Source organism: Protopterus annectens, chromosome 8.part0 (genome assembly GCF_019279795.1).
Source record: "Protopterus annectens isolate FY-2018-M chromosome 8.part0, PAN1.0, whole genome shotgun sequence".
In the NCBI taxonomy this organism is placed as follows: Eukaryota; Metazoa; Chordata; order Ceratodontiformes; family Protopteridae; genus Protopterus; species Protopterus annectens.
In genome coordinates this window covers 160,694,790-160,712,008 of record NC_056741.1, presented here as the reverse complement: position 1 = coordinate 160,712,008, position 17,219 = coordinate 160,694,790, and the positions used below count along the sequence as shown (strand labels likewise).

The 17,219-nt window shown below is 40.1% G+C and overlaps 1 protein-coding gene across 4 annotated transcripts in view; it reads left to right on the top strand.

Moving 5' to 3' along the window:
- FOXJ2 (forkhead box J2) overlaps positions 1-17,219 on the top strand; it is a 1,179,137-nt gene that overhangs the window by 827,293 nt on the left and 334,625 nt on the right. For all 4 annotated transcript variants that reach the window (XM_044079672.1, XM_044079673.1, XM_044079674.1 and 1 more), the window contains one exon: positions 5,346-5,703. In XM_044079672.1, the coding sequence (XP_043935607.1) occupies positions 5,380-5,703 (324 nt within the window). In that variant the 5' untranslated portion in view covers positions 5,346-5,379. The remainder of the gene's footprint in view (positions 1-5,345; positions 5,704-17,219) is intronic.

The window sequence follows — 17,219 nt, the reverse complement described above, 5'->3', positions numbered from 1 at the left end:
AATTACAGTGTCAACAAAACAAGTCTTATACAGAAAGATTGAAAGCCCTGTCACCGTATTCTGCCTCCTACAGGTTACTAAAGGGTGACTTGTGCCTGGTTTACAGGGTAGTCTCTGACGCAGCCCTGATAGAAATGCTACACATTCGGTTGGGGTGTAAATGCCTAACTGGATGGGTTAAGTTTATGCTTTTGTATAGGCAAGAACGATGTGTGTGTATTTGAGAAATTGGTGGACAAATATTGTATGGATATATATGTATGTCTATAGTATGCACTGGGTGTATATACATGTGATATCTTTGAGTAAGTGTCTTTAGTGTGAGATCTGTGAACAGTGGGGTTACGGAAGAGTATGTTTTTAACAAAAAAAAAATATTTTCTAATTTTTTTATCAGAAGTCTATGGAATGTGCTATTAATGAGAAGAATCTGATAATGAAGTTTCTTTTCTGGAACTGACATGCCATGCTTAAAAGCAGCTTTCAAAGTAGTGGAAAAATCATTTCTCATCTTCTACACTTCTGTTGCCCGCCCACCTGAAGCACTTCCTTCCTTCATACTTAATTATTATCGGCCACACCTGCAAGTACATCAATGAATATGTTTAGTTAGTTTACTTTATTCATCTGGTAAGTCTCACTATGCTTAAAGCTTCTTTTTAGGGAAGGTTAATATAAATAACAGGTTGTGGGGGGTTGTCCCCACCACTGCATGGTGGGTTGCAAGGAATCTTTCTGCTGCAAGAACTGCTTTAGAACGGAAGTCCTATTCAGTTTTTTCTAGTTGTGCATTTTGATGAGTTTAAATTGTTTTATTTAATCTCAGGGGTTTATGTTTCCAGCAGTTCTAGCAGGCCTGTGAGCTGATTTGTGCTATATTTTTATTTTTAAATACTGGCAGGCAGGGGATTGGACAGATATATACTTTTGGGGAGGAAATCATAAAACTCGTGTCCTAACATAATGGATATGAGAGCATAGGCTCTTACATATGATTTGTGTTTTGAATTAGAATTGTTTATATGAAAATCACTTGGCTGTAGGAAAAGAAGAAAATCCTAGGAACAATTTAGGAATGGATAAATGTTCTATATTAGGGTTTAGCACCTATCATGCTTGTAGGCCCGTGGGTTACTTTTTCATAGTATCTGTATTTGTCAGAAACACCGTCGTCTCATTTCAAATTACCCACAGCCCTAACCTGCAGCTCCAGCAATCCTTAAGTCCAACTCAGTGACCCCTAAAGATCATAGAAATTACCTTAAAAACATTGAGGGGTTAAACAACAAATCAAGCACCTTCTTGTAACTCGACTTCAGTTACCCAAACGTTGATTGGCACACTTGATTGGCACACTCAGCGTTTCTTGGACTTTGATCATACCACTGCACTTGATCAAACTGTAAAACTACCACTGGAATCTGTAATATCCTTGATATGGACCTTAGCAATCTAGTTCCCACCTGTACATCACCACACATCTCCATGATCCTGTTAAATTTGTCCTTGAATCGATTGCTTACTCTGTCAGACTTAGTGGTTCAACCCCACCACCAACCATCGTTAGGACTTGACCAGGACAAACCTACTTCAGCTTTTAGAAGACCTACACAAAATGCCTAACAATCACCTGCAAATGAACATATCATAGCATAACTCATTTATGCACACACAGGCAACTGAAGTGACCTCACTCAGTTTGGTTTTGTGAAAGAAAGGTCCTGCCTCCTAAACCTAGTAAACTTCTTTTAAAAGCTTGCAGACATTATGCAGTCATTAGTCTGTAAACATTGCTTATCTTGACCTGGCCAGTGCTTTTGACTTTATCCCCCAAGTTAGTATTATTGAAAATTTAGACAAATTTAATGTAAACCCCTGTGTTGTCTGTTGTATTACAAACTGTTTATCCAACAGATGGCAAGTAGTGACAGTTGCTGGTACCCCTCCTAACTGTAAAAGTGTAACATCAGCTCTGTGGCACATGCAATAAGTACTTAGTGCTTTAGTATTACCTACCGGATCGGAAGAGGTTCTAATCTCAGAAAGGGCAACTCTGTGTGTGTGTGTGTGTGTGTGTGTGTGTGTGTGTGTGTGTGTGTGTGTGTGTGTGTGTGTGTGTGTGTGTGTGTGTGTGTGTGTGTGTGTGTGTAAAACTATATCCTTTTGCAGCAGTGTGACTGTCTGTCTGCAATAGATAAACATTTCGCTCCAGAGACCTCAACCTCATTACAACAATCAATAGAACATGCTGGAGGGACAGGTTCATAACCCAGAGACTGCTCATGCTCTGGAATAGACTTCCCACACGTCAAGATGAGCACTTCACTGTTCATCTTCAAGAGAAATCTTGATGAATGGATAGGAAATAGAAAGTTCACCCCGGGGATCACTTCAGTGGCTCTGCTTGATAGAGGCACTGGGAACTATCATCGGGCAGCATGATGCCAGGGCACTTTTATGGGCTAGGCTTGTAAAGGCTTCAGGGCCATTAGCCTAGTACACACCTATGAACCTATGAACTAGTGGGGTATTGTGGGGACAAGTTGTAGGCCCTCTTTTGTTTGCCATTTATTTTGCAGACATCCAAGCCAATATCCCTGAAGTGTGCATAACACTGTTTGTTGATGGCTGCAAGCTGGGCACTGTTATCCACTCATCCCCTGATACTAAACACCTCCAAAAAAGAGATGGAATATGCAAATACCTGGTGTCCTGAAAAGGGAACAACTGTTAATAACTGGTCTCAGATAAAGGGGATGAAAATTAATTTCAAAGTAAATTTAAACCGAGTTCCCTTCTCTGTGTGCCATTTCGTTTCTGTTTATTTATTAATTGGGTAGGTGGGCTCATTTGGCAATTATTTCCATCCACGTCTCAGTCCTGACACAGGCTATTTGCAAAGGGAACAGCACACAGGACATCTTATCCATATGTGTGCAACATGAGTATATACATACAGCTTCTTGCTTTGCAGAAAGAAGTAAGAGCCTTCTCTGTGGAATAAGGCCATTACTTGGGAATAAATACTAGATATAATACTAAGGTGAGACAGTATTACAGGCATAGATCCCCATCAGTAGTGCAACAGACTGGAAAGATATTCATCAGACACCAGTTTTGGCATGATGACATAAAATTCATAGCTTACAGCCTGGATAGTAAAATGTAGAAAACAAAAATTAAGTGGAGCATCAAAGGAAGTTTCAAGTGTCCTTCGGAAAAAAAATGCACAACTGAATCCTGCTGTCACCACTGTGAGTAGGACACAGGGTGTCAGGGGAACGGGAAGACAGTGTGGGGAATCACGTAGTCTAACCATTTTGTCGTTTGCAGAGAAATGTCAGAGATACCTCCCTACAGCATCATACCATGAATATTTCATTCATGCATTGTTTTGTCATCCCTTTTCCCTTTCAATATCACATTGGAATCTGACTCCCTACACTCAGCAGGTATAAGAAAGAGAACCAGTCTTGGAAAAGAATGCACGATTATAGTTTTACAGACTTGTTTGTTTGCCCCAAAAAGCATACCTTAATTAACAAACCTAATTTCTAATTTATTGTTACCAATAGTGTCTTCTGTTATATATTATATACATAATTAGTAAATAAGTTTTGTACTGACACTTGTATGTATGTTCTAATTTTTCTCCATATGCAATGTTTGTATTTTGAGTGTTATGATAACATTTGATTGATTTGTCGCTCATAGATGATTACTAGACTGCTAACCCCATGGGGGCCTTTTTAAGCCCAGTCATACTATCAAAATGAATCTGACAAGTACTGATACCCTGGGGTTATTTTTCAGTGGTGTATGTAGGACTGGACATAGGTGGTGGTCAAGCATTTACAGGCTGACTGGCATTCTAGCTGGAAGTAGCTTTGAGGAAGACAGTGGACAGCTGTTTCTGTCTGTCTTCAGTGTTTCCCAGGAAGCAATTGCAATCTGGGTGGGGTGGGGCAGTGAGCGAGAGCTATGATTGTGATGTAGAATCCAAGGATTGTGAATAGATGCCATGCCATGTTTTCTACTTATTACTGTACATACAGTTTACCTTCTTCACAGAAGTTTCCAGTAAAATTAAATTTCATAATTAATCCTGTGCCTACTCTCCACACTAAATTAAGAAAAAAAATAATGCGGGAATACTGTATACATGGGGCTACTAATAAGTCTAAAGTTTTTGCGTTCCCAACAATAGTAAATGTGACTGAATGAAGAAACAAGCCAGGCTGACATTATGTCAGAATACTGTGAAATATGGATGGCTAACTTAGAAAATGGCTTTATCACAAGGCTGGTCTCATCTTTTGAAAAATGATTTGATTTAGATAAACAGAGGAAGTTTATATACTGCAAATAATCTCTCAATTTGTATTATTTTTTTCCAGATTTTTCTGGCAGTTTTTCTTCTTAATGTTTACATCATTATATGTTAATATATAGCATGGAGATTCTAGTGGGATTACAGTTTTCTTTCTTTTTTACTTTTTTTGTGACAGGACATATGAGACACTTATTTATGAACCTACATTTCTGTTGCATTATACAGTTTACATCTCTCTTAATGTATTGCATTTTGGTATCTTCAGAAAGTCCTTACTTAGATACTAGCCAGAGCTTTCACAGAATGACAGTCATGTAAGGGAAGAAGTAGCTGGCTGAATTGTCAAGGCCTGTAAGTCTCTCTCTCTCTGCAAGCTCGGTGACAATGAGTGGTTATTCTTTTATTATATCACTTCTGCAGTTTTTTTTAAATAAATTTAATACACAGTTTGAAAGCAATGAAATTATGTCATGTATAAGTTAATGCTCACATGAAGAAACTACAGGACTTTAAGGATTACATAGCATTTAATAGATTTTTTCTGTGATGCAATGAATTTACATGGCAGAATAATCATACAATCAAAAATAAACACCGAGCCACGTGATGCTGCAAGTCTTTACCTCTTTATGAAACTTCAGGGCATTTCTTTTTCCTTTTATAGTTTGAGTGCTTCTTTTCTCTTTAGATCTGGAATTTTGACTTGGTTATTATCTATAAGACTGTAACTATACATTCTTAGGACAAATCAGAAATTGGAAAGTTATTGCTCATGTTAAACTGTAAACTGTAGAACTTGAAATCCTGTGATATCACTAGATACGAGTTAGGCCTTAATATTAGATAAGCATTTTAATCTGTGCATTTCTTATTTTATTTTACTTGTGCAGAAAATTCCCATATTTTGCTTGTGGTTAGTTATGTCATACTATCATTTTCACTCTGTAAGGTTATATAGCTTTATTTAACAGTAGTGTCTGCTACATAATTTTGTTTTTCTTTATCATTGCAGATAACTGGGTCTCTTCATCAAAGTAACAGCAGTTATGGCATCGGAGCTGGAAAGCAGCCTGACTTCCATTGACTGGTTATCAGACCTCACATTCCGTGCCACAATGCAGAAGTCTGCTTCATCACACCCAACGTTAAATGGGCCCAGGAAGGGCCCTGGTTCACCGACGGACCCGAATGCTACTCTGAACCAGGATGAGGTCGCGGCACATAGAGATGGGAAGCCACCCTACAGCTACGCAAACCTCATCACATATGCCATCAACTCATCGTCCACAAAGAGGATGACACTTAGTGAGATCTACCAGTGGATTTGCGACAACTTTCCTTACTACAGGAGTGCGGGAATTGGATGGAAGGTATATGCTATTTTCTCTTCAGAAATTGCTCAACTGTTACATGAGGCAGAGCAGAGGATAAGGAATAACCAATTTGTTGATATGATTAGAAAAACTCAAAGATGGATCTACCCATATAACAAAGTCCTTAAATGAATCTACAGTTTCAATCACTGTGTACTGTATTAAATATTCACCTTTCAATTTATGTTTCCCAAATCTCATATGCTTAGGTTTTGATGCATTTATCAGCATATTACTTCTCAACTGTACAGATTTTCACAGAATGTCCAGAATTTTGCCTCACATTTTTGGTCCATTTTTCATAAATGTGTTTTTCTATCAAATCATTGAAGATTTAAATCAGAAAATAATGACAGACACTTGAGTTTCAGACTTCATACCCTTCAGAAAAATTCATGTTAATGCAAAATCGGTTATTTTATCCAGTTTCTAAGTTTGTAAGTGCAATATTTAAAAATTGTCCCTATTTTAGGGCCTTTGTACCACATTTATTTATGCCTTTGTCCAGATTTCTTGCTGTAAGAGGTTGAGAGGTATGATTATTGTCCTGTGCCCAAATGATCAATTTAGTCAATTTCTTTTGCAGACATGCCTTATCTGTAACACATGTAATCAGTTTACTCAATTTCAGGTCATCTGTATATAGACTGTAGAACACCTCAGATGAAAAAGTTAGGTCTGAAAGATACAATATAAACAAGTAAGGGCCTAGTACAGAGCTCTGTGGGACACCCTGACTTAAACCAAGAATTACATCTGTCCAATTGCTGTATGATACTTGCCATGTCCTATTTGTAAGCCATCCATCTACCCATCCTATCAAGAGTACTTTGATACCTAGCTGTTCTAATTTATTGATCAGTATTTGGTGTATGACCATGTCAAATGCTGAGGTTAAATCTATATAAATTACATTGCAGCACAATTATTCATTCATCACAGCACAATTATTCATTCATAGTTATTATTATATCACCACTATATACTACCACCCAACACTACAACCTGTGAGAGATGCCCTTATCTAGCCAAACTGAAGGTAAAGCTCTCTCCAACCAAGACTGAACTTGACAGTCATGAGGAGAAGGTAAACAGTTGCACCACACCACACTCATCACATAGTCTCACTAAATCTACACCGCCAAAATCCACACATAGTAACACAAAAACATTTGCAGAGGCTCTCAATAATAATCTGCCTAAGCAACAGAGACCTCCAAAGCAGAAACGCAAGCAACCTCCATCCCCCAACACAACCCAAATGACACATAGCCCACAGACTCAGTGTGCCACTCAACCACAGCCAATAAGGCAAAACAACATACCCAACACACTAGTCATAGGTGACTCTGTAGTCAGGCACACTGATGTCCCACTCACCAGGCTAAACAAGGAGAAGGTTACTTTCAGCTGCCTGTTGGGTGCCAGGATCCGCCATGTAATCCATGCACTCAGGTCATTCCACAACAAGTAGAAATATGATTTTGTCACTGCCCATGTTGGTGTGAATAACCTGAGACGTACCTCCCTGGACTACATGAAAAGAGACATGGAAGAGCTCTCTGATCTTGTAGCCCAGGCAGGTATGACCCTAGCCCTGAGTAGCATTCTGCCATCGCCCAGAATGATACCGCAGTACAAGGACAAAATGATTGACTTCAACAATTGGCTAAGCTTCTGGTGTCATTCTAAGGGGATCCAGTATCTGTCTGCTTGGGATGACATGGTCGACAGACCACGATGCTTTGCCACAGATGGCCTGCACCTGTCGCCCCTGGGATTCCGGATACTGGCTAAGGCTCTTGCTGCCCCTATAGTGCCTTTTTTAGGCAGGGTTCAAATAACAAATTCACCACCATAACAGGAACAGGCAAGCAAAAACTGAGGCTAATGCTACTCAATGCTAGAAGTCTAAATCTCAAAGTGCACTCACTGGAGGCACTCCTTAAAATGGAGAACATCGATATCTGTGCAGTGACCGAGACCTGGTTCAAGGCTCCAGAGAGCTCCCCTGCACTACCAGGATATAACTCATACCGCACGTTTTGGCCATGTAACCTGGACCGAAACACCAAAGGTGGAGGTGTGTCCATATTCATTAAGGATATCCACACCTCTAGGCTAGTTGCTCAGCATAATGCATCCAAGGTTATCCAAGTGCAACTAACTCTGGGCAAAACTGCAATCCAAATTGTAGCTTGCTACAGATCCCCCACCATGCCCCAGCATTCCCACTCCTCTTTTCTTGGTGTACTGAAAAATATTAGGGTTCAACCAAACACCCTAATAATGGGCAACTTCAACTACCCCACCATTAACTGGGAAAACTACTTGTGTACCAACTCCTTAGCTCAATGCTTTCTGGAATTCATAAACTCCAATGCCCTGGATCAGCTTATCCACACCCCACCACGGGTAACAGTATCCTAGACCTAGTTATTAACAACATGAGTGACCAGTGTTCCACACCTGAAGTCAACTCCTTGTTGGTCCGATCCGACCATAAGCTAATCACCGTTAATATCCACATCCCGCCCACACCCCCCATTAAGGAAACCACAGTAAAAAATTTCTCCAAAGCCAACTTCATGCTTCTTAAGACAGAAGTGGTGAACTTCATGACACCCATGCAGATGGACAATACAGTTACAACTGCTGAATCCTACACAAATGCACTCTATAAGCACTTACACGAGTGTATGGATCGTGCTATCCCAAACAGAACCAAGATGCTATCCTCCAAAAAAAGGAAGCCAATCTGGTGGTCCCCTGCCATAAACAAAGTGTACAACAGAAGGAAGAAACTGTTTCAAAAGAGAGTAAAATCCCATGAGTGGAGGAGCTCCCTGGTCAGCCTCAGTAAGAAGCTGAGATCCCTTATAGGATCCTCCAAAGCTAGCTACGAAAACAAAATCACCACTAATTCCAAGGACAACCACAAAGCATTCTATAGCTATGTCAAGAATCTCGATGGCAACACCCAGATCTGCTCTGAGCTACAGCACAAAGGCATGAAAATTACAGAACCAACTGATATTGCCAGCATCCTGGCAGATAGGTTCAGTGCTAACTTTACCCCACCCCCTAAAGGGCCAATATCTATACAGGAAGAATGCAGAGTCCCTGTAATCACAACTACGCAGGTAAAAGCTGCACTCTCTAAAGTTAAAATCACAGCATCCATGGGACCAGACAACATCCCAGGCTGTGTTTTATATGAACTTCAGAACGAACTGGCTCCCCACTTAAGCACCATGTTCAATAATAGCCTCACATCAGGCTTTGTGCCCAATGGCGCACAGCAACAGTTATCCCACTCCACAAAGGGGGAGCCACCACTGATCCCAGGAACTATCGACCTATTAGCCTGACGAGCCTGGTCTGCAAGGCCATGGAATGTATCATCATGGAACTCATAAGCAAAGACATTAGTAACCTCCAAACTCTGGATCCCACCCAGTTCGGGTTTGTGAAAGGCAGATCATACCTCCCGAACCTGATCGACTTCTTTGAGGCAGTCATCAAAGCCATAGATGAGGGTAAGGTGGTTCACACAGCCTATCTTGACCTCGCCAAGGCTTTCGACACCATCCCCCATTCTGGAATTATAGCTAAACTCACTAAACTAGGTATAAATCCCAACGTCACAAGATGGGTTGCCAACTGGCTCACTGACTGAACCCACACTGTAAAAGTTGCAGACTCCTAATCTGACCTCAAAGCAGTGACAAGTGGAGTACCACAGGGTTCCGTCCTGGGACCTCTCCTGTTTGGTATCTACTTCTCTGAAGTACAGGCTAACACAGAAGGCCTCTGGCTAATGAAGTTCGTAGATGACTGCAAACTAGGAGCCATAGTCAAGTCCTCAAATGATGTGGATATCCTACAGAAGGGCCTCAGTGAGACAGATGCCTGGTGTCAGAGCCATGGCCTCAAGCTCAATGCCAAAAAGTGCAGTGTCATCCCCTTTGGTAAAAACTCTGTACCCATGAACTACCACATAGGCAGCAATCTACTTAATACCGAATGCGTGAGAAGAGACCTTGGGACCCAGGTGGACAGTAGTCTCTCCTTTGATAGTCACATCACCACAGTAGTCAGGAAATCCTTCTATGTGACACACCTCATCACAAAAGGGTTCTCATCCAGGAAAAAAGAGGTCATTGTTCCCCTCTACTCGACACTCATTATACCCATTATAGAGTACAATGCCCCTTTTGGAATGTACCTTACGAGACATCTGCAGCAGCTGGAAAGGCCACAGAGTACCTTACAAAGAGGATTACTGGCCTCAAACAAATGCCCTACACTGACCGCCTCAAAAAACTCCAGCTTTACTCCGTTGCATATCGCCTACTCAGAGGTGATCTCTGCCTAACATATAAAGCTATGTCAAACCCAGAGCTGCTGGACATGCTACACCTAAAGAAATCCCAATCCCTCCGAGCTACACGCTTTAGGGACCTAAACCTTGCCACCACAATAAACAGAACATGCTGGAGGGATAAGATTCCTGTTACAGAGACCTCCCATACTCTGGAACAGGCTACCCATCTATGTCAAGCAAGGTTCTTCATTAGCATTCTTCAAGAAAAATCTTGATGAGTGGATGGGAATAGGAATTAGACCCCGGGGATCACTTCTGTGTCTCTACTCGATAGTGGCACAGGAAAATAACTTTCTTGGGTGGCGTAAGCCTGGGAACCTTGTTGGCTAGGCTTATGCAGGCCCATGGGCCGATAGCCTAGTACCTACCTGTGAACCTATATTGTTATCCAACATTATGTTACAGGTGATAAGAGATTTATTTTCATCATATGCATGCTGATATATGATTTCAAGTCCCAAACTATCCAGTTGTGACAATAACTTATCCAATATTACCTTCTTCATTATTTTTCCACAACATGAAAGTAGACTTAAGGTCCTGTATGACTCTGGATTTGTCCTACTACCCCTTAAAAACAGGTTTAAAAAGCGCATGTCTCCAGTCTTGAGGAATCGTCCTCATATTTATATGACCTATTAAATAATAAATATAATGGTACTATGAATTTTTCCTGATGTGTTGTCAGGTCATTATTACTAATTCCATTTCCTCCCCATGCTTTGTTTGGATCCAGTTTGCACACTTTTTCAATATAATCTAATTTGATTCCAGTATCTGAGGTTACCTGGATGTCACTAGGACAACCTGTCACCCCCTTTGTGGAGCCAAGTTATTCTGTATAACACTTTGTAAATATATCTGTAATGTGTTGTCTCTTTGAATAAATTTTAGAATCTACACATAGTTTATCAATTTGTATGCCTTTACTTCTTCCACATCTTATGTACCTATAAAAAGGTTTCTTATTACACTCATTTTCTTTATATAAATTTTCTTCAAATTTTTTCTTGATCTTGTGTCAGTCTATTCTTAATTTCTTTGTCCAGCTTGTTTATTTCAGTTCTCAAAGTTGTAGTTTGACCTGTCTTCCATTTCTTATATTTTTTGTTACCTTAATCAGGTATCATGTTCTTATGTAAGTATATCTCCCCGACGTATGCCTAGATCCTGATGCTAAACATTTTCTCTTTCAAAACTTTCCACATTCCATCTGCAGTTTTTCCACTGAATGCATCACTCTAATTAGTTTTGCATAGTGACTGTTTTGCTTCCATATAATCTATAATTAGCCTTCTGTGCATTGGTTTAGATTTCAATTTGGCAGAATTGTCTACCAACAAATGAACCTTTATAACACCGTGTTCACTGCACATCAATGGTGGTAAAACTTGACTTGAAGTAACAGTAATTTCTTTAGGAACACAAACAATGTCTAGTATGTTCTGTTCCCTGGTATGTTTTTTACCATCTGAAGCAATTGTTGTTCTTGAACATATGCTGTGATTAAGTTCCGTACTAATATTGTTGAATCAATATTATTGCAGTCTCTTTCTGGTAAATTTAATTCCCCAGTTAATATTATTCTTCCCTCCTGTGTTTTGTGCAAGAAATGTATGTATTCCTCTAGGTTATCAGCACTTGCTTTTGGAGGCCTATACACTCTTAACAGTTTTTATTGGCACAGTTACATGGCCTATAATATTGATGTTATCACTGAATATGTAATAATCACAGGTCTCATAGCTATCTTTAATCCCTATCATAACACCTCCACCTGATTTTTTGTTAGAATGTTTGTTACAGTGAAAACATTTATACCCTGACAGAACTGGTTTCCAGTCATTGTTCTTTAACTGTGTTTCACAAACTATAACAACATCAATCTTGTGGGAACGTAGCAAATTTTCCAATACAAAAACTTTATTGTTAATGCTGCTAGCATTAACAACCATCAGAGATGCATCAAATGTTGCTGTCAGTGAAATATTACATTTTTGACCTGGTAAAAATCTTGTTTAGTGTTAGGCAAATACTGCAAAATGTCTGCTGCAAAAATGCACTTCCCTGATCTTGACAAATGCGTGCCAATCCTGTCTGAACATGTGTGCCCAAAACGAAGTTCGGATGCTCTACACATTTACATTTTTTTTAAAACAGGACATTTTTTTCCATGTAGGTATTTACCCAAAAAATCTTTTCATTCACAGTGACCTGACTATCCTTTCTATATGTGATTTGTGAAAAATATGTCCTAACACCAGTACAAGCTATACTATCTAGGAGGGCTGTCAGTTCCTGTCTAACAGTCAGAGAATCTTTGTTGGTGACATCATTTGTACCAACATGAATAAAAACAGATCCATACTTCCTTACATTAATGTGTTCCAAGGCTTGTCTCACATCTTCTATGTTTGCTCCTGGCAAGCATAACACTACTCGATGTTCATTATAATCTCTGCAAATATAAGTTATCAGTTCCTCTAATAACTGAATCTCCAGTTAAAAGAATATCTTTTATGACCAGGTCTGATGAATCTTCAACTACTAATACAGTGATATCCGCTCTAGTAATTATTTTGAAGGATAGATCTTCATCACCATTAGTCTTGTTAATCCCACTGTTTTCACTGAGTATTAAATTCTCGTCCAGCTGGCACTGTAAATCCGCAGCTGGAGCCATGTAGTCAACATCTGTCTTTCTCTTCTTTTTTCTTACAGTAATGTTCTTCAATCCTTTCACGTTCAGTTTTGATTTCTTCCTTTTTACCTGTTCCTTTCCTCTTTTTTCTACCTTCTCTTTTGTAGTCTGAAGGTTTCTCTGATAGAAAAATGTTACCATTTCCTGTAATCTGTGCGTTACATAACAAAGTATTGTCGTTTTTACTACGTATTCTCTTTACTGTACAGACATTTATCAGTTTCTTTTTCTTCCTTATTATTTGTTGCGAACTTCTTCCTTTCTTTCTCTTTGTTTCCTTCTAAACACTCCGAATTTTCAGACTGCAAAATACTTGCATCCATAATGCCAAAGTTGTCAGGGGCATCCTCTTGTTTCATAGGGATTGAATGATCTTTACAGACAATAGACAGATCATTTCCCAAATATGTTGTGTTGCCTAACATTGTTTACGTCACCAGTCCAGTCATTAGTACATGTAACAACAGTTCTCCAAGCCGTGCCAGTTGGATTATCGCTCATAGTCACGCTTCCAGTAATTGTAAATCGTCCAACTATTGGTAAGAGGAACACTGATCACCAGTGTTATGTGTTACCTTTAAATATGCATAGCATTTATTACACTGTGCAAGATATTTGTGCTTTAGCAAATCATTAATGGCATACTCATTTAAGGAATCCTTATTTAGCTTCAGTCGAATAACAAATTATAAAACAAAAGACCAATCAAAATCAGTAACAACAGAATTCAAAGATAACTTAACTTCTATGAGAAAAATCACACAAACAATATACAACAAAATGCTAAAGTAAATACAGTCAAGTTGTTGTTCTGACCTTAAAAATTCCCGATAAAAGTAATTCCTTTATGTCGCTCATTATCGCTCCCAGTCCCACTTCTTTTTAACAGCAAAGATAAATAAATCAGAAAACCAAGATAGGATTAAAGGTAAAACAAAAATACAAATCAGAGTAAATCTTCCTGTCCACAACTATCCCTTCCTTCCTATAAGCAGTGAAAAACAGTGGGAAAAAATCCAAATAAAACTTTTCTTACCAGTCAGCTAAACAGTAAATCACAAACCAAGACAGGATTATTTAGATAAGCTCTTGATTGTCCTCTCTGCAGTCCATGTGAATTTATAGCTGACTAGGTCCCTTGTGATGGCTAGAGCTTGCCTGTCTAAAACCTATCACTTTCTAACAACCAAAAGTGAAATTTAAAAGGTAAAACAATAAAATGGAAATCAAAGTAAGTGTTCTAGTCTACAAGCTATCCCTAAATTCAAATAAAACTTCTCTTATGAGTCAGCTCCCCATTAAATCACAAACCAATAGAATATTGTTTAGATAAGCTTTGGATTCAGTGTAGCATGTGTGTGTGTGTGTGTGTGTGTGTGTGTGTGTGTGTGTGTGTGTGTATATATATATATATATATATATATATATATATATATATATATATATATATATATGGGTCTACTTCTTTTGACCTAACTTTCATTTGCCTGACCCCATTTGACTGAAATTTCATTTGCCTGACACTTCATTTGACCGACAAGTATTATTAGTAATAAAATGGAATATCTCCCCTTCCCCACTGCAGTGCAACCCTGGAGTTAGAATATATAGTTAAGGGGGGTGTGGGGGGGGCGAAGCCCCCCACTTCACTTCATATGATATTGTTAACTTTTGATGTAACATTGCTTAGTAACAGAAAAGTAAGTGGGGTCTGAGACAGCCTCATGTACACGGACACCCATCTACTATTACCACCTAGGAACACAGTTTGTGAGAGATGCAATTACATTAAGAACGTAGAGCCTATGCTCTATCCCTCCCAAGCCAGTATATCTGATACCTCAAACTCCACCCACAACTACACAACACACACCCACATATGTGGGGGTTCTCACTAAAACATACCCAAACAAAGGAAACCACAGAGGCAAAAACACACGTGAACCCCCCATCCCTCAACACCACATACCACACATAGTCCACACATCACTGTCTCGCAAGCACAAAGGCCTAACCATAAACCCAACATATTAGTCATAGGAGACTCCATTGTGAGACACACAGATGTGCCTCTCACCAGGCTAGATAAGGAGAAAGTCACGATTACTTGTGTGTCAGGTGCCAGAATCCACCATATCACACACACACACTCATGTCTCTCTACAACAGGTAGTATTATGACTCTGTCATAGTCAATGTTGGGGAGAACAACTTGAGATCTACCTCCCTGGACTGTATGAAGAGAGACATGATTGAGCTCTCTGAATATGTGTCCCAGGCAGGTATGTCCCTAGCCTTAAACAGCATTCTACCATCACCCAGAATGATGTCTCAATACAGACAAAAAATGATTGACTTTAACAATTGGCATAGTTTCTCGTATCATTCCAGGGGGAATCCAGTACCTGACAGCCTAGGAAGATATGATCGACAGACCATGGTGCTTTGCAAGGGATGGCCTGCATCTGTTTCACTTGAGCTTCAGGCTTCTGGCAAAGGCCCTTGCCCCCCCCCCCCCCCCCATAGTGCCTTTTTAGCAGAAGTCCTAAGGTCGATAAAACCAACATAACAATTTCAACAAAATGCAAATTAAAGGTCATGCTGCTAAATGATAGGCATCTAAACATGAAACTACACTCATTGCAAGCATTCTTAACCCTGGAAGATACTGACATTTGTGCAGTCACAGAAACCTTGTTCAAAGTTGCGGAGAGCACCCCAGCCTTACCTGGTTACTCATCCTATCGTACATTCAGATCCCAAACTGTGGGGAGCAAAGCCAAAGGAGGTGGAGTTTCAATATATATTAAAGACACACACACCTCCAGGCTTGTCAAATAGTATGACACACAGGAGACACTCCAGGCGCAGTTAACCAATGACAAGCACCTATTCAAACTATAGTTAGCTACAGGCCCCCAAATTTGAATCATTGCCCACTATACCTGTCTGGACTTGTTTGAATCTATCAAGATTCAACCCTTTACCCTGATCCTAGGTGATTTTAACTACCCATCCATAGAGTGGAAAAACTAGTCATGCCAGAACGCAAATGCCCAGAGATTCCTCAATTTTATCAATTCAAATGCCTTGGAACAGCTAGTCGATACCCCTACAAGAGGTAGGGACCACTTGGACTTAGTATTAACTAACATGAGTAACCACTGCAGCACCCCTACAGTATCATTCTCCCTGGTAAGATCCAACCATAAAGCAGTCTCTTTCGAAGTCAGCATCTCCCCTAACACACCTCTAGCTAGGGTCAAACAAAAAAAACTTCTCCAAAACAGATTACAACCTCTGAGGGATGGTATAAACAGCTTCACATCCCCTCCCCCTCTGTTGGAATTGGCATCAATATCCAATGCTACACCAAAGTACTGTACGAGCACTTGTATAGATGCATGGAATAAGGAATACCTGACAGGACAAAATCATCCTCTGCAAGGAAGAGTAAACCTGTCCGGTGGACATCTGCAATAAATAAACTGTATAACAAAAGGAAAAAATTGCTATCCAGGACCAAGAAGAAGCAGCTGCCCAATTGGAAGTAACCTCTCCTTAGACTGAACAAGCAAGTAAGAGCACTAGTGAAATCCTCTAAAGCCAACTTTGAGACCAAATTGGCCACATCTCCTAAAGACAATCATAAGGCCTTCTTCACATATGTCTGCAATCTCAAAGGAAGCACCCAGATCTGTTCAGAACTGGTGGTCAAAGATATCACGTACACAAGTGCTGTAGATATAGCCAACCTATTGGCAGACAGATTCAGCGAAAACTTCACCCCTCTGTCTCCCCCATCAGTAAATCAGGACATCCCCAGTACCTGTCCCCCTCCCCTTATCTCTAGGGAACAGGTCATCACTTCCCTCTCAAAGGCAAAAAGTACAGCCTCCATGGGACCCAATAACATCCCAGGCTGCATCCTACATGAACTCTGGTATAAACTTGCAGCACCATTTGGAACCCTATTCAACCAAAGCCTGAGTACCAGCTTTGTCCCAGCCAAGTGGAGGACAGCCACTGCCATCCCTTTACACAAAGGTGAAGCGTCCACCAATCTGTGAAATTATAGACCCATCAGCCTAACTAGCCTGATCTGCAAGGCCATGAAATGGATTGTCATGGACCTCATTAACAGGGACATTGGCAACCTCCAAACACTCAACCCCACACAGTTTGGCTTTGTTAAGGGGAGATTGTGTCTGTTAAATCTGGTCGACTTCTTTGAGACAGTCACCAAAACTATGGAAGGGGGAAAGATGGTACGCACTGCTTAGCTTGACCTTGCCAAAGCCAAGAGGGGAAGATGGTACTCACTGCTTAGCTTGATCAGGCCGAAGCCTTAGACACTGTTCCCCACTAGGGCATAATAAATAAACTCTCTCAACTAGGCATCAATCCATATATCAGATGGGTAGC